The following is a 24,460-nucleotide window of genomic DNA, read 5'->3' on the forward strand; positions in this document are numbered from 1 at the left end:
TAAATAGGAGTCCGACTGCAAATTTTTAAAAGTATTAATTACACACTATCATTGTCATTAGGGTCACAATACAAACATTTATATTTTGAATTTCACATTGATGAATCAAGTAATAATATACTAATTCAAATAGGTAGATATAAATCTATAAATTGGAATTTGCTGCTAAAATTAAGTCAATTGTTTGCCTAAAAGGAATAGGTGATAGCACTAAAGATTAAGGATATGATACTATCATTTTACTAAAAGCATCGCTTTAAATCTCAACCTCAGTTTACTATTTGTTATGAAAACTTCAACAGAAATTGCATCCTTTTATATTTGGATACTGCTAAAGAAAGTAACTCAATTCATTTTTTCCATAATGCTGTAATTTAGAGATTTCAAAACCCATCTAAGGTAATGTTCCATACCTATGTAATGTATGATTTTTGTGTCAACATCAAAATCCTTAAGGGATGTTGGCCAATTGAATCTGATCAGAAAAACAGTTGTATATGTGACCCTAAGTCTCCCTGCTAAATTCTGTAGTTTTGCACTCTTATTTTTAAGCACTGTTCTTTCCCCTGTTCCTATACAAAAGATACAGACCAGAATAATTAGCTATTCAGAGGATACAGTGAAAATGACTACATATGTAGGGCTGTCAAACACATCAAGCAAAAACGAAACAGAGAAAAAATGTTTCTAATATTTTAGAGTAGCAGCTCTATTAGTCTATACTGAAAGTTTATGCTTAAATACATTTGTTAGTCTCTAAGATGACACAAGTACTCTTTTTTTTTTTGTGGATACAGACTAACATGTCTGCTACTCTGAAACCTGTCGTTATGCAAGGCACTGCACTTAGCCGTATGGAGTGGAAATCCATCAACTTCATGAAAAAACTGCTATGCATCCGATGAAGTGGGCTGTAGCCCACGAAAGCTTATGCTCAAAAAAATTTGTTAGTCTCTAAGGTGCCACAAATACTCCTGTTCTAGTATTTTAGTTATAGTAATCTTAGATACTAGTTATAACAATATTAGGTACATTTTTTCCAGATAGGAGCACAATTACATTGAAAGCAACTGATTCTAGATTTTGAATATTTCCATAAGTTTATGTTAAATGTTAACACATGAAGAAACGCTGCTGAATTATGGAAGCCTTCTATTAAAAAAAATAGTTTCTTGCAATCTATATATTTTAAGACTGTTGCTCAGCATGCCACAATGCCTGATACTGTACAAAGCTTATTGCAAGTGGGAAAAAAAATATTTTCCTTCAAACAAGTAGTAAAATCTAGAACTTTTACATTCATTATCATGTCTAATACATCTCAAGGCTGCTGTCATATCAGAATGTCTGTGTGTACACATCACACTAATTCCAGAAAGCTAAGATGACATCTGAAAGCTGATAAAAACCTTACCCTGCCAGCATGGTGTAAAGAAGAACACCCAAGCTCCAGATATCACAAGCAGCATCATATCCCTGTCTCATGAGAACCTATAAAACAAAGATCTGTTCAAGTTTTATTTGCTGCATGTAAAAAACTACAGAAAGGGTACGCCAATCCCAACAGCCTCTCTTAAAACCAAACAGAAATATGACAAATATTCTTAAATGTAGACAGCCAGTGTAAATATTTTGAAAAGATGCTTGCGTCTTACTACTGGGGGCCACTACCACCATTTTATTAGGTTTGAGCCAGTCCTTGAGAGATCAGCAGCACAAACACATTGACAATAATATTGTGATGTAAACCCAAGAACCTGATCCTACTGTCCTTAATCATGGAAAACTCCCACAATTTTCAGATTAAGGTCTGCAGTATTGTATCCCAGTGAGCTTTAGGAACAGATATAAAAGGAAAATACTTTCAGTGTCTTTTACTGTGACATTTCTCATTGTCTAAAGGAAAGTATTCTCTTTAAAGATCCCATTGTGATACTAGATGCACATGGCACAGTTGATGCAACCTAAGGATGCAGAACACAAGCAACATTGTCTCTAAGGAAAAAAGCTTAGGAAAATAAGGAAAAAGGACATGAGTATTTTAAATGTATTCCTGGACAAATATTTAAAGGGAAGATAAAAATGTTGAAGTTGTAATTAGAAAGATATGTAGCCTAAATTGGAGTCTCTGGAATTTATTTGGAACTAATCCTTTTGAGACTTAGGATGGCAATATTTAAGACCACCACTCTGGAAACATAACCAGAGCATTATCATGACAGGAGAACTGTAATAGCCATTTTAGTGCAACAATGACTTCTAGCAGTTTTGGTAAATTGCTATTAATACTAAGAGTAAAACTGAGGAAGGAGTCCACAAACTAGCCCACAATATAGACAGTACTGAATAAATATTTTGTAGGACAAAAAGGATCTAAATGTTGGTTACACTGTAAGGAAAGAGTACATAGTTGGTTAATTTTAGCCCATTAAGCTAGGAAATAAATTTAAGACAAATTTCTCATGAAGTCATGCTTTTAAATTCCAAAGGAAGAGAACATCTTATTTGTGTTAAATAAAAGCCATCGTGAAGACTTATTTACAGTGTGTGAATGGCATTTATAGATAAGTTTCGGGGAAAGGAGAACAAGGGTTGGAACAATTAAACGTGTTGTTCACAGCTTTTAGTAGAAAAATATGTCTGACTGACAAGAAAGGTTATGATGATGGAACATGGTTTCTTCATGAGTCAGAATGGTACATATAAAGTCAATATATTAAACTGCTGAAGATACCTCTGGTGCTACAAAATTGGCAGTGTAGCAAGGAGTTAAAAGAAGTCCATTCTCCCCTCGAAGTTGTTTTGCAAATCCAAAATCACAAATCCTGATAGAGTCAGCATTGTTTGAGTCATCCATATATAAAATATTACTTGGCTTAAGGTCTCGATGCACTACCTTTAAAAAAATGAAGTATAATACTTAGAAACTATTTGTAACTTGTAAAGATAACAAATGTTTATAGGGCACATCTGTAAAAATATGTAACTTCCTTACCTGTTATGTTCTATGAAGGTAGCAAAAACTGATCCACACAATTACTTAAAGTACATGATGTAACTCCAGAAATTCTATATCTTCTAAAGTAACATTACATAGGAGCTCCTGAATCATGGTAAAGATGCAATTACCCTTTATTGACCCCCACAACTGATAAATGAATCCTACTGTATGTCATAAGCTACAAAGGTTAATCAATTTCTCAGAACAGTAGGATTGTTACTACAACGTTAAATTATTATTTATGAGAAAGTATATTATTTTTCTATTTGAAATATTGTTTACAGTCTAATCTAGGAAAGGTCATTAGCACTGATGTGATGTCAGATACTTTAAATAACTAAAATTAAATTTAACTTTTTACTTAAAAACTTATGAAAAACCAAATGAAAATGCAACTTCTCTAAAGTTCTCTTTCCTGATCTTGTTAACAGGGCTAAATCTGGGAAATAATTGTTTGACTCAAATAGTGTATAATTATAGGCATAAATTTATTATTTTTCTAATTGCTGAAAAGATACATCTCCTGTACTGGATAACACATATTTCCTGTCGGATGATGCTAGGAAGGTTTGCAATAAAGTGACAATCTCCCTGACACAAGAAGAGCCTAGGATTGAAATGGATTATGAAAAAGATACAAGTATTTCCACACAACATAAAAAATACTTTTCTTGTTTCGTTCATTGCCCCATACATATGATTTTGTACTACATATGGCATTGTTTCATATAACAATTTAATAGTTACTTGTTTGCATATAATTTTACCCTTTAAGATGTGAAAAAATGTAATAACTACAAAAAACAGAACTCCTAAATGGGCTTTCATTTTACCAAAAGTGTAGCCTGTAGTGAAAGCTACTCTAAGTAGCAGGATGCTTGTGTTCATTACTGAATCTAGGTTTGTACATATGGAATCAAACTCTCTTGCCATAATCTTATGATGCATCTTATGTTCAGTTCAATAATTTCAAGAAAACGTGAGGGTCTGTACATTCATTAATGATTCTATTACTTGATAGGATATTAGTGTTTACTGTGATTTTACCCTCTACCCCGATATAATACGGTCCTCTGGAGCCAAAACAATCTTACTGCGCTATAGATGAGACTACGTTATATCAAACTCACTTTGGCTCCCCTGACCGCCCCCTCCAGAGACCCCCATCTCTAATCACCCTCAGCACCCCACCCCCTACCTAACCCTCCTGCTCCTCATCCCCTGACTGCCCCAATCCCTATCCACACACCCCACCCCCGAGAGGCACTCATTGGCAGTGGCGGGAAGTTGAGCAGCCTGGCCCCGGGCTGCTCTACTCCGCCAGCTCCCAGCTGTGGCGCTACACTTCCCGCTGGTGAATGCGGGGAGGTTGTGGAAAGGACGCCCCCCGTGCTCACCTGTGGCAGAAAGTGGAGTGCCATGGCTGGAAGCTGGCAGTGGAGGGGGCTGGGGCCGGACTGTTCCGCTTCCACCGCCGCAGGTGAGTACAGGGAGATTGGGGAAAGGACGACCCCCTGTACTCACCTGCGGCAGTGAAAGCAGAGCAGCCCAGCCACAGCCCACTCCACTCCACCAGCTCCCAGCCACGGCACTTCACTTCCTGCCGCAGGTGATTACGGGGGGTGTTCTTTCCCCAACCTCCCAGCACTCAACTCGCAGCAAGAAGTGGAGCGCCACGGCTGGGAGCTGATGCTCTGATCCACCAGAGTGCTGCTTTGCCACATTGTATGCAAACCTGTGTTATATCGGGTCGCATTATATTGGCAGAGAGGTGTTAAATATTTTTAGTGATAGCACCCCACATATATAGGGGGCCCAATCTTGCAACAATTTCTGATGTAAATAGTCCTTCCTTATATGAGTAGACACTTTATAGCAAATACGCCTATTCTTGAGTAAGAGAGGCAGAGAGGTACTATGACAGCATCCTCACACGACTCTGGTAATGTACCTCAATCATTATCTGTAATAAATATCTTTTACCAGAAGGCTTCATTTATCTGAATTTTAACAACTTTCCATGTGGACATTTTGAATAAGACTAAGATAACCAACCTCATTTGTAATCTAGACATCTCCAAAAAGTGAAAAGCTGGTGCACTCATATTAACTAGATTTTGGAGCCTTAAAAGTAACTTTGCAATATGACTTTTATAAGACACATATATGGATGAACTCTTACCACTATATATTCCTGCTAATAAGTGTGTAATTAAAAATAAAATCTCTAGCATAAAAACATTTCTAGTACTAAGCATGTGCTTTAAAAACATTTTAAAAGCTTTTAAAAATGGAATATATTATTGAAAACAACATGTATATAAAAATAAACACATTAGTAGTGTTACAGGTTTAAAATAGACTACAACCTAAAAGCTGGGGCCTTGTAGGTGAATAAATATAATGTTGTAGTTAAAATCCAACTACATTTTATTCTGAGTTGATAGTGGCTTTGTAACAACAGCAATGTGTATTAATTAAAACATATAGATTGTACAGATGTGTATATAATGAAACCAGAAATTCAGAACAAAATGAAAATCAGGCTTCCACAAAATGCTCACTTCCTGCTGTGTGATATATACACTAATGAGGTTTGTGCAAGTAGTTAGTTACGTGGCTGAGCTCTTCAAGGGGATTACGCATTATCTGGTCATTATAAATAAAAATCAGATTATGGCATAGATAACAACCCAACTGGTATTTCAAGCTGGATAGTTCTAATAATTCAGACCATTTTTAAATAGAATAACTGAGTAAACTGTCTGCATACTTGAAGTTCACATAGCCAATCAGATCTCTGGGTGGCACATTTCTATAGAAAAAACTTTGTTTCTGATGGTTTAAATACTAGTTTATTTTACACAATTATTCTACAGGAATTAAATAGTTCATATTAGAATAACTCTGCATTCTAGTTTTCCATTAGAGGAGCAAAAAGATTTTCATCTAACTGCATGAGTCAAAACTGAAATCTTCATATGAAATACAGAAAAGTATTCCTCTTCCTCACCCTACATGGAGATGTGGCTTAATTAAAAGGTTATGTAATCAAATTAATTTTCTAGCAAGACATTTTTATAAATTATGCATGAAGTTTAAATTATGTTGTATGCAAATGAAGTCTCAACGCTCTTCATAATGTGCTCACATACTAACAAATCAACAAAAATTTAAGAAAAAGAAAGTGTGATTGTTAATTACACAAAGTATAAATACAATCATGATATAATATGTATCACTTACTCCTTGACAATGAAGGTAGTCAACTGTTTTAGTTATAGTGTACAATACAGCACTAGCCTCCCGCTCTGAGAAATACTTTTGTCTGAGAATCCGATCAAGCAGCTCTCCTCCCTTCATCAATTCAGTGACCAGGTAAATATATCTGCCATCATCATACACCTGCAGAATTTTAAAAACATACACACACTCATTTGAATAATTCACAATTAAACACATTTTAAGAATTTTAAGGACTAAATAAAGTCTTCTTCTAAATGTATATGAATACAGACAGGTATTGCAAAGTTTAATTCTTCAACTGAAAATTCATGCCTCTTGGCACAAGGATTAAAGAAACCTTACATCCCACTGAACTAGATAAATTCATGGAGAATGGGTCCATCAATGACTATTAGCCAGGATGGGCAGAGATGGTGTCCCTAGCCTCTGTCTGCCGGAAGCTGAGAATAGGCAACAGGGGACGGATTACTTGATGATTACCTGTTCTGTTCATTTCCTCTGGGGCACCTGGCATTGGCCACTCTCAGAAGACAGGACACAGGGCTAGATGGACCTTTGGTCTGAGCCAGTATGGCCGTTCTTATGCAATGTGGAGTTAGTGGGTCACTAAATGATGATTCTGGGATTCATTCTTTCACTTGTGCTGCCCTGGGAAGAAGCATTTTGTTTCTCTCTATTTTTACCAGATGCAATTTTGAGCGATGGCACTCCATATATCACCACCTAAGTAGTTTATTTCTACATTAGATCAACAACACATCAAGTGTTCAGTTGAGATAAGGATGGCAAAGACAAGCTTCCAATATCAGACTCAGATGTATATATTAAAACTGTTCAGGCAGCCATGGATCTTTACATTTATTTATATAAACATAAGATTCTTTATTATTATTTTAAAAGCTAAATAAGCTCCCTATGTGCTGGCAAAACACCTGGAATAATGATGGCTGCAGTTAGCCAAAGGGCCACTAGAGATTCTGAACGGGAAGAATCACCCCTGTATCCCTCTACCATGTGCTCTCCACCCTTGTTCAACTGCAGCTGTCCCAATCTCCAGCGGCCCATCAATTTGCCACCCACTGAAATGGGAGGCAGCAGGGGTGGCATTTTGGTTCTTCATAGCTAATGATGAAAGCCCCAATGAACTTGGTTTCTGTTTGGTTTGGTTTTCTGTTGTTTTTGTTTTTTAACCTTAGAAAGAGCAGGAGTATTCTTTTGGTCCTTTTAAAAATTTCTGCTAACAGAATTCTTTGGAATGCCAAAGAGCTACAGAGGGCACGTCTACACTTATTGGGGAATCGACAAGTGGTAAACGATGTATAGGTGGTCGATTTAGTGGATCTAGTGAAGACCCGCTAAATCCACCACAGATCGCTCTCCCATCGACTCCTGTACTCCACTGGATCAAGAAGATTGGGGGAGTCAATGGGAGAGCATCTCCCATCAACATTGCATAGATCTAAGCCACGTCGATTTGCATTACGCTATTCATGTAACTCAAATTGGGTAGCTTAGACCGAATTTCCCCTGTAGCGTAGGCAAGGCCTGAGCCATCAGTTTAAAGTGTGTAAGTATTGACTCTTTCACAAGTAGATCTTAACTGTTAGGCATTTTGAGTTAAATCAACATTAAACAAAAGCAAAGAAATTATTAGTAAAAATCCCATTCCCTCTCACATGCACAAGGTCCATTAATTAATTATGGTATCAAAATTTTATTAGCTCTCTAGCTGTCTACAGAATCTTCCAGTAGAAACAAGATCTAAATTTCAAATGAGAGAGAAAGTGGAAACAAAAGCAATAAAGTGCAGAATTTTCTTTTCTTTGCAGGTCACCTTTAAAGTCCAGAATCATTTAGGAATTTAATAATTAATTTATGAGCAAAGGCCAAAAACATTTTGAGTCTCCCAAAACCTAGCATATTTGCAAAAAAATTAAGATATAATGTACAAGTAACCGCATATGCCATATTTAAAATATTTTACCTTTTTTAAAAAAAACTATAAGTATTGTTTCCATCATATTTTACTGGAAATGCAAAACATAGGATCCCTACCCAACAATTATTTTATTTACTGTTTGACTGCTTTGTGGTAAGAATTGTAAAATTTAGAAAAGAAAGAATACATACATCTTTTAAAGTAATAATATTAGGGTGCTGTCCATAGCGCATCAAAATCTCAATTTCTTCTGAGGGATCTCTCTTACTTTTGTCAATTATCTGTGAAATAAATGGTGGAAAAGGGCTCAATGTTAAATGAAGTATTTCCTCAGAAAGGCAAAATGGAGGAAAATCCTGGATCTTGGATAAGAGACCACAAAAGCTACAAGTAACAAGAGTTTTCAAACTAAGCAAGACAGCAGTTTTGACTATAAAAGTCACATTATTGCTCTCTTTACTTTCATGCTTCATCCTTAGTAGTTAGGAGTGAAACATTACCCAGCCTATTTACTTAAAGCTTGAGGTTAACAGTTACAAAACAAGTTCTAGCGTATATTGAAAATTGCTCTAATTTGAAGATATCAGTGAATTTATCTGACTGTCCTAAATACTTCTACTTCCCTCCTGCCCACTTCCCCACCTAAAGAGCCCACTGATCTCACCTTTGTTGTATTCTTATTGTAAGGGCAAATAAAAAAGGAAAAGGGAACATTTAACAAGACGTCTATTCATGCTAATGAAACATGATAATTTAAGTAATTTCAAAGCCAATGGAATTAGGTTTCAAATAATTGATATATTGCTCTGTAAGTCTTTTTCCAACAAAGTCTGATGGCAACCTTTCCTCTAACAAGAAATAATGGTAAAAGCAAATACAAAATTTAGCTGTATGGAAAAATTTACTTTTTCACTTCTCAAAGTACATACAACATTACACTGACTGAAAAAATTAGTTTTTTTTAAAAAGTTCTCTTTACGTACTAGTACATTAAAAAGATACATGACTCAACTGTGGAGTAACTATTCAAATACCAAAAAGAGAATTTACACCAAGTACCTTCACGGCAAACTCCATATTGGTAGCTATGTGCACACATCTCTTGCAAACAGAGTAGGAGCCAACACCAATATCCTCCTTCAGCTCATACACATCAGTGAACTGTGCACTGTTTCCATGAAGTTGCTTTAAATAAATATAAACTGCATTTTAAAACAATAAACTGTACTTCAACAAAACATCATCATTTTTACTTTCTCAAGTTGCACATTTTTCTTTACTTTGCAGTTTTTTCCTTTTGAAATTTGCATTTAAAGAAACATTCAACTTGATTTTTGACAATGGATTAGTTTAAACTGCTGCACATAATGTTTATGTATATTATAAGTGCTTTGGTGCTGCTGTGCTGATATAAGGGTCTTTCCAATAGAGGAGAATGGAGGTTAACTATCAAAACACACATCAGCTTTGGCATTTTAGTTAAGAAATATCTATAAAAAGAAAAATAAATTTTACCTGTACTATTGGCAATATATTGGTGAGGGGTGAAATTTTATGATCTTCTATGGCAGTAGTTGCAACAAAGCTAAATCCTTTGAACAGCTGATGCGCATTAGCACTAGGTGGAACTCCTGGAGAATCTAATTGTTAAATACACATGGTTTAATTAGAATCTGAAGAGTATTCTGCTACTTCAGTATATTCGAACTAAGCTATTCTGTGTGTTTACCATAGGGATGTTCTCAAAAGTATTTTGAGGAAAATATAAGAAAGTAGAATTGGTTCTGAACTACAAGATATAGTCGGGGTGCTAATAGATCACCTTTCACTTATATTCTCACTTTTACTTATTTTAACAGTATCACAAGCTAAATAAAATACATGCCTGCCCCCCACTCGTCTTTTTTTTAAAACTACAAGACTTCAAGATATCGCATAAACTAGAATACATGTAATTACATCTATCCCCCCAAAAAACCACCCTATCTGTGACTATGCATGAAGAACTAAAGATTGATGCCACGGTTTCATTCACAGCAGCGAGCTCAAGTATGTGAAGTCAAAAAGGGTGCATATGAGGGCACTGCTAGCTAGAAGTTTCAACTGAAGAACCATAGATGTGGGCATGGCAGAAGTACAGGGATCCATGGAGACAATACTTGAATATAGTGATATGTTTCAAAAGTCATGAGAACCCAGATCTTCCCCAATGTACAGTGTGTGCAACTTCTACTTCACTGTACTCTGTCTAAACACAAATAAAGCACAATTTGGTCCAGAGGTTTTTTAACATATGTATGTAAACTTAAGGGCTACGTTGGAATACAAACTGCTGATAACACATCATGTGGCCAAGAAACCAGATATCTGGTTTTAAAGTCCAGGTGAAACCGTCAAGGGGAGATTTATAAACAGGACCCTTAAATGAACATACTAAATTGTTGAACAGAAATGATTATAAGCCTTAACTGAGTGACTGAACATTAGAACAAAACCATTTCACTGTGCGGTAATTTTGTATTTAAAAGATGACTTCACAAAAGATATTTACACAAGTTTACTTGAAGCACTACTAAAATTGATTTGATAGCACTAGCTCAAGTCAGGCAAAACATTAACATATACCATTTTACTTTCCCCACACATTCAGTTTTACCATTGCACCTCAATACTGACATGGAAAAATCCCTCATCTCTAAAGCTGGATTTCACCTAAATTCAAATTAGACTGGCCAAAAGAAAAGTAAATCCATCAAAAACTTTACTGAGCCAAATTATTTACAGCTGTAGAGGATAGTGATCCTGAAATATACTCAAACGTTCACAAGGGACTAGGATGTCAGAGTCATCTTCACTTCACTTTTGACAAGATGTGGAGAACTATGTATGAACATATCTAGGCTCACAAGCAATGTCTGAGACTTAGACATAGGACAGATCAGCTCCAACAACTGTATTAACCTAATCCCAGTGACAGGCACAGATTCTGCAGAATCAAGACTTTTAATATAAAAATGGTTCCCAGCTCTTACCATTAGAAAAATAATCTCTTCCAATGTGAAACCAAATAAAACATTGTACTGCTGTCTTCCTGATCTATAGACAGGCTGGTACAATACCTTCATGAGGGTGAACTGTCCTAATTCATTACGATGAGGTGTTAATTTTGAAATTACAACAGAATTGATATTAATAATTTCAGTGCTAATTTTTCAATGTTAATTAGCAGAAATATTCAAGGACCACTACTAAATACAATCCCATTAGCTGGATATCAATCACTTAAAAAAAAAGAACAGTTCTTTCTCTCCATGACTGACTGGCAACTCTTGCCCTCTAATACACATTGGTCAAAATGGAATAGAAGAAAAATTGCACTGCTCTTAAATTTCCCCTCACCTTACCCACTTAGAGAAGACTGCAGAGAAAAAAACAAAACACTTTCTCTGCAGTTTCTCTCTCCAGCAGCTAGGAAGGGATGAATGGGAGATGATTCACTGCCTAAGAATGCTCCTCTGGGGGGGGGGGGGGGGGGGCCCTGCACTGAGGTAAGGATGGTTTGTAAAGGATAAGAAAATGAAGCTAGGTGGGGCCAATTATGAGTCACTTGGGAGAGAAGAGGGAGATTTGGATTTCAAGCCCCTTTCTACAATATTAAGTCAATCCACCACTGCAGACAATAGGGATTAAAAAAAAAAAAAAAAGATAAAGGCCAAAACAGGAACAAGAGAAATGGAGAAGGGGAATAAAACTGAAAGAATAAAACACTATTCACTAAACGACACTAATGCCACAGTTGATTTTACTGTGATTGGTATATATTCTGCCTTTCATATTTGTGCCAACTCCCAAGATTAATGGCTCTAAATTTTATAGCTCAAGCTCCTAGGTATCAAACAACAATGTAATTTAGTCCTCCCCATACAATGGGTTCATCATATTGACTCATTATTTTCTAAATATATGCATTACCTTTTGGGGTTTTTGCTGTGAATTCTGGATCAAAACAGAAGGTATCTTCTGGCTTACCAGAAGCAGGTTTAAATGGGGGCTGAATTTCTCTTCTGAACAGTTTCTGGAACAGAAAAGCCACAAAAGAAGTTTAACTAAAATTCAGAATTACTTTACAGATACATTATATATTTTGCTAAACTAAAAGGAACACAACTAGAATGTTTTTCATCTATTTTCAAAAGATTCAGCTTTCTGAAAGAGCTCATTACAAAATAGCAGGCACAAAACACAAACATGTATTGTTGATCCTTTTTAAAAAAGATTTATTCAGGTTTTTCTGCTCTCCTGCTTTGAAAGATCTTAGAAGGAAATAGAGAGTCAGAAAGCCACAAGAAATATACCAAAGCTTGCCCCCACTCCTTACCCACCAGGCCTCTCCCCTTCCAGCTTATTAAGTAGACAACAGCATACAATTGCAGCCCTCCCCGACCTCAACTCATCCTTACCTCAGAAGGAAATGGGTAGACAGTGGTGTATTCCCCAAATACCTGAACTGGATCCCAGTTTCTGTCTATTGCAGAGGGAGCCACATTCTCCAAACCACTCCAATCCCAAGAGGAGGGAGAGAGGATCCACCCCATACTTTGCCATTCTAGTTCCCTAGGGCAAGAGATTCTCCCTTGTGTCTTTCTCTTCCTGCCTTACGGGATGAGGGGATTTACCCTCTCTTAAACCTATACTCCAGGTCTTTCCTAGGTCCCTTAAGGGAACAGTGAGGAATGGCAGCTCCTCATTATCCTCTGTCCTGATGCGCAGTACAGGAGTAAAGCATTACTCCAAACAGGTACTCCCCAGCGCTATTCAGGGTTTAGGAAGAGAAAATGGAGGCTCATTCACCACCTCTGTTTTCATCCTTGCATGTCAAGGTCTGTGAAAGGCTGAGTGGCTTGTAGGGGCTTTCTGCCTCTACCCTGGCCAGGTGGTACTCCCTGATCACCACCAGACTCCCACAGCTACTTGTCCTTGTGTGCAGGAATATTCCCTGAAGCGAAGTCATCCCAGCCCCTCTATGACAGGACTTGGAGAAAATATGCATGAGCTCATCCAGTGCAGTGCATGAGACAGGAAGTGAAAATGACCATTACCAAACCAGAATTGATTATACACTAAGTGCGGTCAAATACTCAAAGTGCACCCTGTACAAAAAGCAGGTACAAAACTTTCAGGTAAAAGTGCAATTTTCTCAGTGGTTTTCAACTTCAACTTTCAAATTCTGAATGGAGGTTCAGACCACTTTGGAAAACAGAAAATCTGTGGATCCCAGTTGTCCGCAGACCACAGGTTGAAAACTGTTCTAGATACTGCTCCCTTAGAAATCTCAGTTCCTTATCGATATAAATCCTCTTGCTACTGTATCAATATATTTTCCTATTACTAGGTATATAAAAATAGGATTTTTTTCTTTATTTAATATTTGTATTCCAATAGCACCTGCCAGACAGACTGGGAAATAAGATAAGATTGGTCAGCATAATAGGCAGTGGTCTCAGCACACCAGTTGCCACCTGTTCAGATTTTTGTAGGCATCACGGCAAAGGAGAGAGTTTTAAGGAGGAATCTGAAGGACAATCATGTTTCACGGTTCAAGGACGCTCCTTCCAAGCATAAAGGGAAGCATGGGAGAAAAAAAAAAAGGAGCTAGTTTGAAAATTCAATAAGCGGGCAATGGAAGTTGGCCGCATGGGCTGATTGGAGATGGCAGTTGTCATCTTGGTAGCGAATGGGAGAGGACTGGTAGCATACGGCCGTGAAGAGCCTTGAAAAGTGTAGACAAGCAGCTTATGTTTGATGGAACAGAGAAGGAGGAGCCAGTAGAGAGATGCAAAAAGGCAGTGAAGGCGGGGGTGATATGATCAAGTCATCGGACTAGGAGAATGTTCTTTGCAGCAACATTCTGAATAAATTACGACCAGGGCAAGATTTCATTTGTGAAGGTCAGCAGCATGGAAAGCGTAGTTTAATTTGTGCAAATGAGATTACCCAGATAACATGTAGAAAAAGAGAAGAGATAAGGACCAAGGATAGAGCCCTGTGGAACCCACATAGAAAGCTGAAAGAGGAGGTAAGGAGGAGAACCAGGACAGGACAGTCACAGATAGCCAAGGAAAGCCAAAATTTCAAGAACATGGTTGACAAGTCGATGAGGATGGAGTACTAGTTCCGAGCTTGGGCAATGAAATGTTCATTAGAGACTTTAGCAAGAGGAATACCAGGGATGGAAGCCAGATTAGAAAGGGCCTTGCATGGAATTGGGACAGGAAACCCCCACACACTTCATTCAATGACCTTAGAGATAAAAGGGGAAAGGACATAAAATGATAGCTGGAGAGGCAAGTGGGGTCACAGATGGGCTTTTCTTCTTTTTTCTTTTTAGATGTGAGACTAAAACATGATTGTATTATGAAGATAAAAGCAAGATATTAACAAGTGCCACGGAGAAGATGAGAGTGGGTGGCTAGCTCCTTCAAATGAAGCATGTCAAGATCCCCTGTATCTTAGGAGGAGCTCCCAGTTTGGCCAATTATGAGAGCGGGGCAGCATCTGGGGTTATCAAAGAATCAGAAAGGAAGGAGGTCCATGAAGAAAGCTACAGAAGGTTCCTGGAAAGGCTGAAGGCATGAGAGCAGCAGAGAGTTGCTGACTTCCAAGCCAGATAGCTAGAGCTGAGAGCCACAGAAGGCTGAGGCATGGGAGCAGCAGAGGGGCTTACCCTCTGACATTTTCATGCTGAAAAGCGGGAACCAGTGGACTGAGTGCCAGGGGAACAGTGGAAGGGCCTACCTGCTGCCCTGCCTGAGAGTTACTGAACGGGGGACCAATGGATGCTCTCCTGGTGAGGATGATCTCCCAGCAAAGAGGCGGGAGAGGGGGAACCTACTGGGAAGAGCTGGGTTATGCTCCAGTTCAAGGGGCTGTCATGGAAGGAGGACAGGAAAAAACCAAAGAAAATCCAAGGTGTGGTAGAAGATGCCAGAGTATAGTATGTGCACTGACGACGGACTAGGCAGTGTGGAGTTTTAAGGATTCTATGCACTGAGGTGATAAATGACCTAGTTTTGGGGACTTTTGGTTATGGATTGGGTGGGCTATGTTTAGTAATTAACTGACCCCCAAGGAGGGGTATTACTGAGACAAGAGAGCATGTCATGGAGTCTTTACCAGCCTAAGAGGGAAAATGGGACAGTAACTACAGCATAAGGACGACCAGCCACAAGGAAGAACTGAGGGCAGAGGAGTAATTGTTCACAAGGTATAAATGTGTTCTGAGTAGGTGGATTCAACCTTTGCTGATAAGGCCTTATCACATCCCTCCCATACCAGGTACAAAAGGGGGGTGATTAGAGACTCAGTGACTGCATATTCTGATAGAAGCATCCTGGGACAATAGATTAGCTGGAGCCCAAGACAACCAGTTTTTCCCTACCCTTCTGGAGGGGGCTGGTGTTTGGAAAGTGGAAAATCCCCAAACACAGGACAAAGACATCAAGGTTTTGATGCTAGCCTTTAAAAACTACAGAGACTGGGCAGGTCACAGGAAGATGACTCAGAACCACACTGGAAGTTTTGGTCAGGAGAAGGGAAGAGATGAGCATGCTTACATAGCAAGGAACCCAGTTTAGCTGTAGGACCAAACAAGTCAAAGCAAGCTGACCTGGATAGAGAGGGGCTCTCTGGTTAAGAAATCAAGCCATGAGCTGCAGCAGAAGGGTTCCCCAGAAACCTCTAGAGGATTCAGACCCAAGCCCAAAAAATGCTGCAGAGTGATAAGGAAACTGAGTCAGCAAAATGTGATTTTTTTTTCAAGTGCAGAATTTGACTAAGACCTCTTCTCTTCTTCAGGATAAGGAAATATCAAGAGTAGAAGCCTCATTCGCTGTATTCCTGCAATTTCTCTTCTACGGCTCCTAGACAAATTAACAAGGCCATGCATGTTTGTAGTAAGCTCTACAATAAGCTCCCTGAAGAGGGCCAGGGAAAGTATCAGTTAACACTCAGGAGCAAGAGATATAGGGGATTCTGCATGGGCATAACCTGGTCTGGTTGTGGGCATCAACACAAGTACTGGGGTCCTGTACCCAATGCTGTTTCCACAAAGGTGAAGGTCTTAAGAGCTTCCACCCATGGAGAAGTGATGATTTCTGTCCTTGTGGGATGGTACCAAGTATTGTCTGGAGATGCATTTATGCTCCATATGAAATTATGCCTCAGCTTCTCTCATTCTGTCAGCATGGCATAGGTGTTGGCTGTGATGCTGAAGTTGCTAGCCCCAATTTCAACAATGTCTTCTTCCCCGCCTTTCTATCTGTACCTGATCCTAGGAAATAGAGGCATCCATCTACATGATGGAGTGCTGGCCAAGGCAGACCTGAACCTCCATCTTGATGGTGATTGTTTCCTCTAGGTCTGAAATGACCTGCATGGATTGCTCAAGCAGATGTAACTAGAACTGTGTCTCTCTGAACTGGTGGGTCTTGGAGGAAAGCAATCAGCACACAACACCTGCCTGGGGTATGGCTGTCCCCTAGGCAGAAGATGCAATATCTATGTCAGCCAGTGAGGGGATGAAACATGGCTATTTAGATTCCATACTACTATGAAGCACCTCACCCCTGCTGTACCAGGGAGGGGTGAGGGGGCAGGGGATGAGAAGAGAGATGTCTTTTTTATTGGAATATCCAAAAGAAAGAAAACAAGATAAAAAGGGTGAAGATCAATTATCTTCACCAAACTAGTTGGGAAAAGGATGAGTTTGACTTTCAGTGAATGTTGTGAGTTGGACACCCACTGGGTTCAGCCCTGCTGCCACAGGCAGTAGTAGGGAACAGAGGGAGAACTGTGGCCACATTGCCTTTTATGACTTCACACAAGGAGGCACAGTGTGCATGCAGAGCCCTGACAAACACTGCTATTCAAAAGAATCCAGTCTCTTGAACACAGACACCTATCTCGGGTTTACAATGACACACACACAAAACACGAATTTCTGTACCTGTCCCCTCTTAGTCATTTTGAAGGAGTTTTATTTAGGATTTTAGGATTTAGAATGTTGCAATTCTAATTACTATTAAAAATGTTAATGCATGTTTTAAAATTTTAGTGAGACCCTCAATAGTGTACAGCAATGAGAAGAAATACAGTCTCAGTCTCACAATAGTGAGAAATACAGTCTCAGTCTCACAATAGTGAGAAGTCTCATTTGTCTAGTATAGCCTGTTTAATTATATTGCAATTTACAGAAATGTTGCAAATGTAACAAAACTAAAAATGGCTATGAAATTAAACTGTTTTGTACTTACATTCCAATCAACTGTTGAAAAAAAAGGATGTCTCTTGATTTCTTCAACTCCATCTGAACCAGCTCCTGTAATTATAGGGAACAAAAGTGACTAAATTAAAACCAGCTTCAGTATAAAAATCTCTATACAAAATTGCATTAAAAGCTAGTCACTTGGTTTCTTGGAAAATTGCATGGAATCACTTATTCATGGAATACTGCCTAAGGTTAAGATATTTGACTGAGAACAGACTGGCATATAGCTAATCGAATTCATACATGCTGAAGAAAAACCTGGAAAAGGAAAAAAGTGAACTTGTGCCTTGTTTGCTTCTTTGAATATATAAAGGAGCCCTACTCACAGGGCATCTTTATATCTAGCAGTTTACAAAGAATCACGAGTACTTCCCTAAAAACCACTAATTTAATATTAAATCGCCAAACAAGTAATTGGAGACTATGCTTAGGGGAGCATAACAGCGTTTTCTAATCTGCTTCCTGATTTTTTGTTTGGCACCTTAATACATAGTTTTTACTCCAGAATTACAGCCTTTTGGATGGTCTGATAAAGCCACTGTTCCATGCACCTGTGGAGGGCTGCCAGCAAAAACAAGAAAATGGGACAGTATACTAAGCCACAGAAAGGCATATTGAGGGAGCTAAAATAAGAGAAAGGCTACTTTTTTCTGAATTATGGCTTGCTGACATTGTCAGACTAGCAGTATGGGCTACACCGCTGAGGGAAGTCAGCACAATATGTGGTAAAACACTAAGGCTATGATGCACATCCTCTTGCAATTGGCTGGAATACAGATTCAGTGCACAGAATCTTTGGGTGACTAACAGAAGATCAACTGGTTCCAATTCCTGAAAATTCAATTTATTTGGTGTATCCAAGCAGTTGGCAAGAGCCAATTCATATATATCAAAGCTTCCCTTATAGACTGCATGGCAGCTGCTTAAGTGAACTGGAGCTCTGTAGAATGCTGCATCCAGAATCTAGGTGAATGACTGGTCCAAGAAAGTCATCTTCAGCCTACCTTCCTCTGTCATTTACTCAGGTGCACCAAATCCAGAATAAACATACTGCAAACTCAAGAAAATATGAGAAAATGAAGTCTGCTGAATAACCAAGAACTGATAGGACTGTTCAATGAAGCTTCACTTAAATTGTTCACAAGTTATGCTGTAGATGGTTTTACTTCAAGACCCAGGTCACAAAGAACCAACCAAAACAAGTTCACATTACCTAATCTGTTTGATGGGTTCCTTTTAAACAACATCCTTAGAAGGCTTTGCGCTTCAGGGCTAAGGAACTGTGGCATTCCAAGCTTTGCTCTGGAAAAAGAGAATGGAGAAACGATTACTTCAAAAGAATGTTTTGCTAAAAACACTCTACACGGGCTCATTAAACTAAGGGTAAGAAACTCTGCCATCAGATCTGCCAATGTGTGTCACAAAGGTAGGGAAATTGTGTGAACAGGATTTCAAATTGAATATTAAAATAACTACCTGTTCAAGAAACTTCTAGAAAAAAGAGCACACAGTGTGGTATAGTGGTTTTCAACAAATAGGCTGCTTCAAACTAAAGCTGCATGAAGTACTTAAAGTTGTGTATCCTTGAGGAGATCTAAGGATATCCAAACATGCTGGCATATGACAAAAAGGAAGTATTCATTCTTGCCTATCAGAACCAACTCTTGAAGGCATTTGGAAATAGCCAAAACACCTTTGTAATCTACACAACCACACAAGTCACCTTTTTATTCCTCCACTCATAAAATGCCTCAAGAATTAGATCATAAAGTCATTAGAGAAAGCCAATGGGGTCAACTTCACAGAGATTATTTTGTAAGGACAATTACTAAATTTAAAACAACGTAAGTGATTTGAACAATTTTTTTAATAATTGAAGTGTCTAGTTCAGCCTGAAATTTCTAGGTAGAATTGTAATTCTAGGTAGAATTGTTATACATGCACATATTCATTATGCCACAAATCCTGAAATAGGTGGTGAACTAATCAATCTTCTGTATCAATGCTGCTATAGATTAATGACAGACACTCCCTCCTGCCATGCAGTCAGGACTAAAACCCCTTTTCTTTAGCACCCATCCCCCTCAGAAGGTCCTAGAAGTCTAACCATTTGAGCTGCAGGATACCCCTCTGACTACTCACAAAAGCAATAAATTCTTGCTCCCTCAATTAAAGAGTGGCAAAAGAGTACAGTTAGGACTTGTTTACCAATCACCACTGTACGCTTGTCTTACTATTTTTACAACATGGATTAAACTATTTTATACAGAAAGTGTGTGTATACACACTTATGTACACAGAGAAAATAGCATAAACAATCTGCATAAAATAGGTTGTTTTGTTTTTATAGCTATGTTGTAACAAAGAAACAGCGTACAGACAGGTAAATAACTCTAGTGTACTTTACTGCCCTATTTTTAATACTAACTTCACACAAACACACTCACACACACACACACACACACACACACAATCTTACACTTATTTTTTTTCAGTTTTAAGCCTTGGAAATATTCTCCAGTATCTACATTGTTTGTGATCAAATTCTTACTTTTGTGTTTGACATTTTATAATTTCACATCCTGAAAGTGAGCAAACTACAATACACAAGCTAAAGCATAATATCTATAGCTACATTTTCTGTTACTTTCAAAAAACAAGGGTAATTCTATTAAAAAAATACTTACTTTAGTATCATATTCATAGTTTCATTTCGATCTTTACCTTGAAATGGCAGCGTACCAGTAAGCATTTCAAACTGAAAAGAATAAATGTTTAATCAACATCAAGTGGTTAGTTATTTTAAAAGTACTCTTACAAGATTTTAATTAACATGGTATTCCACTTATACTACACACACTAAGACCTGAGAAGCCTTCAGGGTGATTAGCAAATACATACTAATTTTAATTTTTAAAATATCCAAAAAAGTTAAACATTTTCTCTTTGAAGGCAATTTACATGACAATCAATATCAACAGTAGATGGGATAAAAAGATGATGTAGAACACCTTGGAGGGTTTTGCAGACTAACGGTGGTTCATGGACCATAATTCAAAAGCTACTTGAGAAGTCAAATGGAATTCTCCTTGAAGTCATGTACTGCTACACTACAAAAAAGTAGCAAAAAAAATGTGTTTGCCTTTATTTTTCCTCCTCGGTACAAATGCTAATGGTGTAACAATTTATTGTCCGCAATAGCATAAATATTATTATTACTGATGTACTCCACTTTTCCATGTTGTTCATTCAACAGGCTTGTAGTTAAACTCAGTTTTTTTGTTTTTTTTCCTAATGTAAATACTAAGCAATGTGTCAAAGAAACTTTCAAACTGAAGCCTAACAACCACCTAGGAAAGTGACTGAATAAAATTGTTCTGGACTGCTACAAAGTCACATATATGTCCATGGTCCTTAGAGCAAGAATCGGCAACCTTTGGCACACGGCTCTCCAGGGTAAGCACTGTTTCGGCCAATTGCGGCGCCCACTGGCCACAGTTCACCGCTCCAGGCCAATGGGGGCAGCAGGAAGTGGCAGTCGGCACATCCCTCGGCCTGTGCTGCTTCCCACTGCTCCCATTGGTCTGGGACAGCAAACCATGGCCAATAGGAGCTGCGGTCAGCTGAACCAGCAGATGCGGCAGGTAAACAAACCGGCCCACCAGGGAGCTTACCCTGGAGAGCCACGTTCCAAAGGTTGCTGATCCCTGCCTTAGAAGTACGCATTTCCTTAAAGGTATAAACAAGTCAAGGTTCAACTTATTTCAAAACTATTGTTTCTTCAGTATAATCTAGTTACCAACTTCTCCCAGGTCTTCCCCTTAACCTAAAGTTGTCCTAATTCGGCTTAGGCAAGTTTATTCTAAATAAATTTAACATTACTCTGTGGAGGCATGCAGAGTATTTGACTGCAAACAACATTATGCAATTAATCATACAGTACCATAAGAACACCAAATGACCACCAATCAGCACTCTGGTTGTGGCCTCGCCTGTTTACTACTTCAGGTGCCATGTATTCTACAGTACCACAGAAAGAGTAGGCCTTCTTTTCTTGATCTACTGATTCTTTGCTGAGTCCGAAGTCTACAACAACAGCATTACAGAGATATATCTAGTAAAGAACTTTAAAAACAGCTTTTTATACAATAATTTTATATTTTGGATTCAAACCACCAAAGACTGTTTATGAGTAAAGAAATAGTTATCCTAAAGCTCACTGGAGAATGAAAGTTAAATAGTACATTACACAATTGATTGTACAGTGCCAGGAACATTTGAAAGTGAACTGAAAGTCTTAGTGACCATTACTGTTGCTAAGTAAATCTGCAATTAGGTATTTAAAACTTTACATACTTAGAACCTTAAAATTATGAAAGGTTCTGCTTTTATTTTTCTTATTTGCTGAGTCTTTGCTGCCTGCTTTATAGGATGGAAAAACTTGATTTAAAGAAGAATGTTTCATCGTAGAAAACACCAAGTACTAAGGCCATGTCTACACTTTCAAGCTTGCAGCAGCACAGCTGTACCAATACAGACATGCCGCTGAAAGAGCTCTCGTGCAGTCACGATATGTCGAGGGGTGACAGCTCTCCCGACAACATAATGAAACCAGCCCAACAAGTGTTGGCAGCTTTGTCGGTAGAAGAGTGTCTCCCACCGACACAGCGCTGTGCATATGGACACTTATACAGGCAAAACTTATGTCACTCGTAAGGGTGTTCTTTTCACACTGCTGAGCGACAAAAGTCTTGCAGACATATCTGCTGGTGTAGACATGGCCTTATTTTACCGAAAACAGCTTATGTAAAAATCAGACTTAAGGTATTTCTACACTTAAAACGCTACAGCAGCACAGTTACACCACTGCAGCGTGGATGCTCCAGTGTAGACGCTACCTCCGCTGACAGGAGAGATTCTCCCATCAGCAAATAGGTAATCTACCCCCCTGAGAGGCAGTAGCTAGGGGCTGGTCTACACTGGGGGGAGGGGAATCGATCTAAGATACGCAACTTCAGCTACGTGAATAGCGTAGCTGAAGTCGAAGCATCTTAGATCGAGTTACCTACCGTCCTCACGGTGCAGGATCGACGTCCGCGGCTCCCCCTGTCGACTCCGCTACCGCTGTTCACATTGGTGGAGTTCCGGAGTCGACAGGAGCTCGTTCAGGGATCGATATATCACGTCTAGATGAGACGTGATATATCAATCCTCAAGAAATCGATTGCTACCCACCGATACGGCCGGTAGTGAAGACATACCCTAGGTCAAAAGAAGAATTCTTCTGTTGACCTACCACTGTCTACATCAGGGTTTACTACTCCAGATATACATAAACTTGACATAAACAAGTCTGACTTTGACAAGTACACCTCTCAGTTCTCTTTTCCATTGTAAGAAGGAAAATGGAATTTTATAAGTGCTTGTTAATTCAAAAAGCTGCCTTACAAGCAGCTTCCAAATGCTGATGGAAAAGAAAAGCCTCCAAGAATTACAAGAATTATTTTCCTTTGGACCTAAGCTGAAACTGAATTTAAGTATTGGTGTACCCTACAAAACAATATAATCCCGTAATCCTGATTTTCTCACTATCCTCCACCCTCCGGACCCCACTTTTCCACTAATCCCTGCACTGTGAAAGCCCCAAATGGCTAAGGTGTTTGTGGTCTGGAAGGAGCAGTTAATCTAAATTAAATCCCTCAATTTAGATTTTTGGCATTTCAAGAGAAGCAGAAAGCAAGAGAGAAAACCCCTCAGAAGCTGAAGGAGTCCAAAAGAATGGTATCCAGAAATCAATAATATTGTATAGGGATTCAAATCCCAGATGTTGCCTAAGAGTCTAAAGCAAGTCTGAAACAAAAACACATCCTTTTAAATAATGAATATCCAGTAATTCTGTGATCTAAGCAAAGCCCATTTGGCTAAAAGTTCTATCAGAAAGAATAAAAGATTACAAGTAAAACTATTGTGTATATACATTGCACTAAATGGATGAGAGTTTAAATAATGAATTTCTTTTTAATCTCGCAAGGTGGTTCTAATGGCTGTTAGTATTTATACAGCACAGTATACAGTGGACTTTATGATATAATCTAAGTGATAATTTTATTATAATTTTAATATGGTAATATCATTTAAGAATAAACTAGTTCAGAACATTTTGTACACATCCAAATGTTTATAATGCAAGTCTTGTTGGTTTCCTAAAAGAAAATAGCACCATTTTTTCCAGGGCCGGCTCTAGCAATTTCGCCGTCCCAAGCACGGCGGCACGCCGCGGGGGGCGCTCTGCCGCTCACCAGTCCCGTGGCTACGGTAGACCTGCCGCAGGTGTTTCTGCGGATGGTCCGCTTGTCCCGCGGCTCCAGTGGACCTCCCGCAGACATGCTTGCGGCAGCTCCACCGGAGCCGTGGGACCAGCAGACCGTCCGCAGGCATGCTTGCAGCAGGTCCACCGGAGCCACCTGCCGCCCTCCCAGCAACCAGCAGAGCACCCCCAGCGGCGTGCCGCCCAAGCACGCACTTGGAGTGCTGTGGCCTGGAGCCGGCCCTGATTTTTTCTTGTAATACAGAATTTTTCTGCACCTTTGTTTTTAAACTGATTAGACTATAATTTCTGAAATCACATTTTTTTAAAGAACATGTCTGCACTAAATCTTTCTTTCTTTCCTTAAAAGACCGAGTCAGCATATTGACATTTCAGCTTTACTGAACCTCTGCCTTGCTCAATCGCATTAGCTGTTGATCTTCAGATAAAGAGACATTTTATAATCAACCTTGCTATAACCTCAATAGCAGTTTATTTTTGTTATTGATGAAGAGTCATCTGAATTTATTTACCTTATTTTTAAAAATGGAAGTTTATAAACAATTTCTAAAAGCATTTTACCCACAGAAATTAAGCTTTTCAGTGGTTTTTGTTTTTTATTTTTGGTTTAACACAAATAAG

At 38.7% G+C, this 24,460-nt stretch overlaps 1 protein-coding gene across 2 annotated transcripts in view; it reads right to left on the reverse strand.

The window, feature by feature from the left end:
• The window catches only part of RPS6KA6 (ribosomal protein S6 kinase A6), an 84,740-nt gene that overhangs the window by 12,136 nt on the left and 48,144 nt on the right, over positions 1-24,460 (reverse strand). For both annotated transcript variants that reach the window (XM_050965034.1, XM_050965033.1), the window contains 11 exons: positions 21,455-21,597; positions 20,199-20,269; positions 18,725-18,813; positions 17,498-17,562; positions 12,159-12,261; positions 9,702-9,826; positions 9,246-9,371; positions 8,378-8,467; positions 6,248-6,406; positions 2,735-2,896; positions 1,415-1,491 (listed from right to left, as the gene is read on the reverse strand). In XM_050965034.1, the coding sequence (XP_050820991.1) occupies positions 1,415-1,491; positions 2,735-2,896; positions 6,248-6,406; positions 8,378-8,467; positions 9,246-9,371; positions 9,702-9,826; positions 12,159-12,261; positions 17,498-17,562; positions 18,725-18,813; positions 20,199-20,269; positions 21,455-21,597 (1,210 nt within the window). The remainder of the gene's footprint in view (positions 1-1,414; positions 1,492-2,734; positions 2,897-6,247; positions 6,407-8,377; positions 8,468-9,245; positions 9,372-9,701; positions 9,827-12,158; positions 12,262-17,497; positions 17,563-18,724; positions 18,814-20,198; positions 20,270-21,454; positions 21,598-24,460) is intronic.

This window comes from Gopherus flavomarginatus, chromosome 8, assembly GCF_025201925.1.
Source record: "Gopherus flavomarginatus isolate rGopFla2 chromosome 8, rGopFla2.mat.asm, whole genome shotgun sequence".
NCBI classification, from domain to species: Eukaryota; Metazoa; Chordata; order Testudines; family Testudinidae; genus Gopherus; species Gopherus flavomarginatus.